General features: G+C 44.1%; 1 protein-coding gene across 3 annotated transcripts in view; it reads left to right on the forward strand.

The window, feature by feature from the left end:
* EVA1C (eva-1 homolog C) overlaps nt 1-6,617 on the forward strand; it is a 255,850-nt gene extending 249,233 nt beyond the window's left edge. For all 3 annotated transcript variants that reach the window (XM_063956440.1, XM_063956438.1, XM_063956439.1), the window contains 2 exons: nt 2,744-2,833; nt 4,082-6,617. In XM_063956440.1, the coding sequence (XP_063812510.1) occupies nt 2,744-2,833; nt 4,082-4,464 (473 nt within the window). In that variant the 3' untranslated portion in view covers nt 4,465-6,617. The remainder of the gene's footprint in view (nt 1-2,743; nt 2,834-4,081) is intronic.
* The last annotated feature ends 484 nt before the right edge of the window (nt 6,618-7,101 follow it).

Consider the following 7,101-nt stretch of genomic DNA (forward strand, 5'->3'; position numbering starts at 1 on the left):
GCAGTGAAACGCAGTGGTACAGTACACTGACAAACATGAAGCAGTAACATGCAGTAGTACAGTACACTGATAAACATGAAGCAGTGACACGCACTGGTACAGTACACTGATAAACATGAAGCAGTGACACGTAGTGGTACAGTACACTGATAAACATGAAGCAGTGACATGCAGTGGTACAGTACACTGATAAACATGAAGCAGTGTCACGCAGTGGTACAGTACACTGATAAACATAAAGCAGTAAAATGCAGTGGCACAGTACACTGATAAACATAAAGCAGTGAAACGCAGTGGTACAGTACACTGATAAACATGAAGCAGTGACATGCAGTGGTACAGTACACTGATAAACATGACGCAGTGACACACAGTGGTACAGTACACTGATAAACATGAAGCAGTGACATGCAGTGGTACAGTACACTGATAAACATGAAGCAGTGATACACAGTGGTACAGTACACTGATAAACATGAAGCAGTGACATGCAGTGGTACAGTAGACTGATAAACATAAAGCAGTGACATGCAGTGGTATAGTACACTGATAAACATGAAGCAGTGACATGCAGTGGTACAGTACACTGATAAACATGAAGCAGTGACACGCAGTGGTACAGTACACTGATAAACATGAAGCAGTGACACATAGTGGTACAGTACACTGATAAACATGAAGCAGTGACATGCAGTGGTACAGTACACTGATCAACATGAAGCAGTGTCACGCAGTTGTACAGTACACTGATAAACATAAAGCAGTAAAATGCAGTGGCACAGTACACTGATAAACATAAAGCAGTGAAACGCAGTGGTACACTGATAAACATGAAGCAGTGACACGCAGTGGTACAGTACACTGATAAACATGAAGCAGTGACACGCAGTGGTACAGTACACTGATAAACATGTAGCAGTGATACACAGTGGTACAGTACACTGATAAACATGAAGCAGTGACATGCAGTGGTACAGTAGACTGATAAACATGAAGCAGTGACATGCAGTGGTACAGTACACTGATAAACATGAAGCAGTGACACGCAGTGGTACAGTACACTGATAAACATGAAGCAGTGACACGTAGTGGTACAGTACACTGATAAACATGAAGCAGTGACATGCAGTGGTACAGTACACTGATAAACATGAAGCAGTGACATGCAGTGGTACAGTACACTGATAAACATGAAGCAGTGGCACGCAGTGGTACAGTACACTGATAAACATAAAGCAGTGAAACGCAGAGGTACAGTACACTGATAAACATGAAGCAGTGTCACGCAGTGGTACAGTACACTGATAAACATAAAGCAGTAAAATGCAGTGGCACAGTACACTGATAAACATAAAGCAGTGAAACGCAGTGGTACACTGATAAACATGAAGCAGTGACACGTAGTGGTACAGTACACTGATAAACATGAAGCAGTGACACGCAGTGGTACAGTACACTGATAAACATGAAGCAGTGACACGTAGTGGTACAGTACACTGATAAACATGAAGCAGTGACACGCAGTGGTACAGTACACTGATAAACATGAAGCAGTGACACGCAGTGGTACAGTACACTGATAAACATGAAGCAGTGACACGCAGAGGTACAGTACACTGATAAACATGAAGCAGTGACATGCAGTGGTACAGTACACTGGTAAACATGAAGCAGTGACACGCAGTGGTACAGTACACTGATAAACATGAAGCAGTGACACGCAGTGGTACAGTACACTGATAAACATGAAGCAGTGACACGCAGTGGTACAGTACACTGATAAACATGAAGCAGTGACACGCAGTGGTACAGTACACTGATAAACATGAAGCAGTGACATGCAGTGGTACAGTACACTGATAAACATGAAGCAGTGACACGCAGAGGTACAATACAGAGCATATACAATACAATGAGACATCCTACGCTATACATTATGGGGCTAATTCAGGTTGGATCGCATAGAGCGATCCAACCAGAATTTTTATGATTGCCCCGCGGGTGCATGCGCAGCGCCCATCCTGCGCATGTGCCCGCATTTACTGTGGGTGCTTCACAGAAAATGCGAACGCCTCTGCCTGTCAATCAGGCAGAGGCATTCGCTGGGCGGGAGAGGGACGGCAATGCTCCATTTCCAAGATGGAGTGTTGCGGCTGCGGCAATGGAGAAACGGGTGCAGCGCCAATGAAACTGTGGGCGTGATCGGGGCGCTGCGTGATGTCACACACAGCCACTGCGATCACAAAAATGGCATATGGACTCCAGCAGGCGCAGCCAGACTGCGCTGGCAGGAGGCTATCCTAATTTTTTTGTGATCTTGCTGAATTTGAATGCTGACTTGTGTCAGGAATTGTCCATATTGTCCAACTGTACAGTTCCATGTCCACTAAATGCCTGTATTACATGCAGTGCCCATTGTATAGAATTGTTCTCAAGGCTTTATGTACTAACACAACGTCATGCGCAGGCGATATGAATGCTATCTATGGCATGATCAGCTTGTATTGCATGCCACCGGAGCTTACAGCCTTTCCCTATGTACATATGCTCACTGCTGAGGTATGATCAGAATGTGCTATTCATTCCCTTATATACTAGCCGCTACGCCTCATTTCATGCCTTCTGCATAAATAAGAAAAAACATTCCTTCCTCTTTGAAGCGTCTTCATTCCATGTACACTCAGCGCTGGGCTTCTTTCCCGACACATTTCATTTACTCTGTGTATCTTCTGTCTCACAACAGATATCAAACTGCATCCGTCTGAGTCTCGCATCCCCAGCAGAGACGGGCTGCTCCTCACTAACCTCCTCGCTGCATACTCTTATATCAGAGGTAAGGTCTGTCCCCACACAGGAATCTCATGTCCCAAATCTAACTCCCTCTACACATGTTATATCTGCCCCACCTGCAGTGCACATGGTTTTGCCCATCTGCTACGATCAGGTCTGAATTAGGCCCATAGTGAACTACAAACATTATCAGGGAGGAGAGCGAGTGAGAACCATATGTTGATTTGGAAAGAGGAATCAATACTGAGGGGTAGAAAAGCATCAGGAGAGTGGTGAAGAAAAAAGGAAAAGGGTATAAGAGTAGGGGGGGTGCCAGAAGGCAAAGGAAAAGGTAAGGGGGGTACTGACGGGAAAGATGTGTGCTGAGCGATCTTAACACAGACCGCTCAGCACACATCTCTCCCACTGCTCAGCACAGCGCGATGTGCTGAGTGAGGTGGGGGACGGACGGGGGGCTCAATCTAGCACCGGTGATAGCGATGCGCGGGGTTGCGCAGAGCTATCGCTGGGGGGCATACACACGGCAGATCTGTGCTTAAAATATAAGCAATCTAGTCAGATTGCTTAGATTTTAAACACGGATCTCTCCGTGTGTACCCCCCTGTAGAGTGAGGGAGGGTGTGAACCGGAGAAAGAAAGGGGGAGGGAAAAGAAGAAGAAGAAAGAAAAAAAAGGAAAATTGCATCAATGAAGTCCTGGAAGAGACACGTTGTACTTTGCATACCAGGGAATCCAAGTGTTATGAAATTTGTCCACTATGTTGTTCACTAGAGAAGATAGATATTCCATCTTTGCCACGAACCAGATGCGGTTTATAAGTTCAGTGCTGGTAGGAGGGTGTATTTCTTTCCACGATTTGGCGATTTGGAATTTAGCTGCACATGCTATATGTAAAATCAGTTTGTTCTCAGACTTAGATAACTGGCAAGCAGGGGCACAGAGAAGAAGCATCACCAGGTTTAGAGTTGGGCAACCAGATACAAGTGAGCGTATGAGTTTTTTTTACCAGGGACCAAAAGGGGATAATCTTAGGAAAGCTCCACCAAATATGAAAAAAAGAGCCAACAGAGATTCAAAGTGGCTGGGTAAATCTGATGCAATCGTTCCAGGACTAGATACCAGTGTGTGTAGACCCTATTGACTATCTTATTACTGTAGATCTATCAACCAGATAGCGGCCAGGCTTGTGGGTGTATTAACGGAACACAACACAAAAGTACATCTCAAGTATATTTCATTAGATCCACCAATAAAAAGTTGATTTTCTCTCTCTCTCTTCATTCATCCATAGACCACCCGGAAACTGCGGCCTTGTTCTTTGTGTCCAGCGTTTGCATCGGACTGATTTTCACCCTTTTCGCATTAGTGATCCATATATCCTGGAGGACTGACTGGCATAGGCTCCAGAAAATGAATGGACATCTTGTGCAGCAAAAAGACTGTGAAGAAACAGATTCTTCTAGCAGTGAAGATAGAGAGGACGAGGCTTCTGCCAAGTCTCTCTTTTCCCAGGAGTTCCATGAGCTGTGCAAGACGTCGCGCCCCCTGTGTGACCGGGCGGATGCTGCAGATCTTGCAGAAAGGATAGAACGCAGAGAGCAGATTATTCAAGAAATCTGGATGAACAGCGGCTTGGACCTCCCCCCTAGTAGTCTTACAATCCAGTTTTTTTAACCCGTGCAACGTGCGTCACTCACAGCAGTCATCCGGCACTTGTGGAACTACAAGTCTCAGCATGGCATGCCTGAAACGCTGGGAGGCCACAGATTCCCAGAGCTTGTCTTATACCCTTCTGTGAAGGGAAATGTATTTACCTTTTTATTAGGAAAAAAAAACAAAACAGAATTTTAATTTTTAAATATGGATACATGTCATATATTTTGGAGAGCTGCTTTATATTTTTGTACAAAAATTATATTTATCAATGTAAGATTATTGAGAGATGTAAGGGGAGCAAGAAGGATCTTTTTTGGAGTAATATGGACCTTTGATGGCAGAACAATATTCTAATTAACGGGGAACTGACATCTAGGAGTATATTTACTAAAGATGTTTTTTTTTTTTAAATTATCGATCCCCGGCAGCTTTAAAGGCTGGATTTAAAAGGGCAATGCATGCAAAGTTCAGCTTGTTTTGCCTGTATTGCTACTGCCCTTTTAAATCCAGTGGATGGCATTAAAATATGGATCTTTAGTAAACAGACCTAAAGCACATTTTTAATTAATTATCCCAGGTTTTCCTGAAATTCCACTTACTATGGTAATGGGGATATTTATCAATCTTTCGATAGAGGCTAAGTGAAGATGTTTCCCATAGTAACCAATCATATTCTAGCTATAATTTCATAAAATGTCCTCTTTAGAAAGGTTTGATAAATCTGCCCCTGAATTAGCTGGGATAGGTTTTATTCCTGTACTACTGGCATGAAGAATCTGACACAGAAGGAAACTAGAGACCGGGCTTATATGGCATTCTTCCAACTGTCACTTCATATACTGTGCTAGATAAATGATAGCTAGAAGTTGTAGCTATGGCCAACACCTCCGCTTTATCTCTCCGTAAAGTTCGAAACATCTCCCCCTATATTCCTGCTGTTTCGCCCTAGAATAGGCTCTTCACTGTTTCATAATATGTTTTAAAGGGTTCGGTATGTAATACAGCTGGTCGGGATGCCGGCGGTCACATGACCGAAAGCATCGCCCAACAGTGAAGATACCGACATCGGAGGGGGTAAGTATTTTTACCGCCCCCTATGCTAACCCTCGGAGGGTGGCGGCTATAGCTAAGCTTCGGAGGATGGTGGCTATGGCTAAGCCTCGGGGGGTGGTGGCCATGACTAAACCCCCCCCCCCAGTGCCTAACCCTCCCCCCCTCTGTGTCCTAACACTAGCCTGTACCCCGATACTTACCTTTGGGATGTCGGTGTTTCAGCGCCGGTCTCCCGAGTGGTGTCGGAATTTCGGCAACGATCACATGACCACCGCCCCCTCCGTCCGCCGTAATGCTAAACGCATTCCATTTTAAAATGTGGCAGAAATCCAAAATACAGTATAACTTGGTGCCAACCCCCAATGACTTTGCCTTTGCTAATACTAATTTAATACAAGTGCCATTTGCCTGTATAACTGTGTAATTTAGCATAATCCCAGTGTTCCCATGTAATAATGCCGCCCTTCACCTGCTCTCAGGTATTCCCTGCACTAAAATACAGAAAACAATAATAATTCCACCTTGGCTGTAATACCACCTTTACTATAATGCCAGTTTTGGCTTCTGCTGTAAGGGGGTCATATTAAGGGGGAGCACTCACTGTTTTACAAAGGAGCATTTAAGTACGTTCATCACTACACAATAGAGACAGCCACCGCGCGGGTGAAAGGATTGTATGTAAGTGGCAGCTGTGTGATAAATGGTCAGCTGGCAATATTACTGTTCAGTATGTACTGTATAAAGGACAGGGTGTGGTAGGGGTCAGCCGCAGTATGTATTAATGGGTCCTTCCTGAATGCAGCACTATCTTTACAAAAGGGAAGCCACATAGTCCTGTGATAAAGCATTCCTGACACACAGAATACAGAATGTATATGATTTAGGATGTGTGACATTTGTACATTGCTGGAAAAGCCTCTTCTGATGTGACAGTATGCTCACCGCTTTACTAGTAGGCGGCTTATCTGCTTGTCAGTGAGACTGGCACAACCACCTATCCAGTTAAAGAAATAACACTCATTTAAAGAGCAAATAAAGCCAGTGTTGGACATTAATCAAAATATATGTACTACTGAGAAAAATAATATACCTGAAATAAATGAAGTATTTATACATAACGGTTTGGCGTGCAATCTTTACTTTTCCTGCAGCTGACACTTGGAGCCGGATGTAAGGGCGGCCGAATTCGGCGGCCGTGCGGGATACCGGCCGAACGCGGTTTTTATTTTATTTTATTTTAAAGGGGCAATCACTTGCAAGGCATGGTTTTGCCTTGTGATTGCCCCTTTAAAAAAAAAAGTCCACGTACGGCCAGCATCCAGCACGGCCGCCGAACTCGGGCGTCATTAAATCCAGCCCTTGGCATCTTTATAGAACAGCCCAGGGGGGCAGAATACCAGAATCTAGAATCTGTACACAACAAGCTATGCTTTGTAATTTCAGCTCTTTGTCCTATAACAGAATCCTTTTTTAGCATTTTCTAAGAACTGTGGCATGTGTCTTTTTTTTAGTTGAGGAGGGTCTGATTCATGTATGTAAATAAAGCAAAAAAGGCATATAACTTTTTGTGTCTGGAACAAACCATGTTGCAATGCAATGGGA

Source organism: Pseudophryne corroboree, chromosome 2 (assembly GCF_028390025.1).
Source record: "Pseudophryne corroboree isolate aPseCor3 chromosome 2, aPseCor3.hap2, whole genome shotgun sequence".
In the NCBI taxonomy this organism is placed as follows: domain Eukaryota; kingdom Metazoa; phylum Chordata; class Amphibia; order Anura; family Myobatrachidae; genus Pseudophryne; species Pseudophryne corroboree.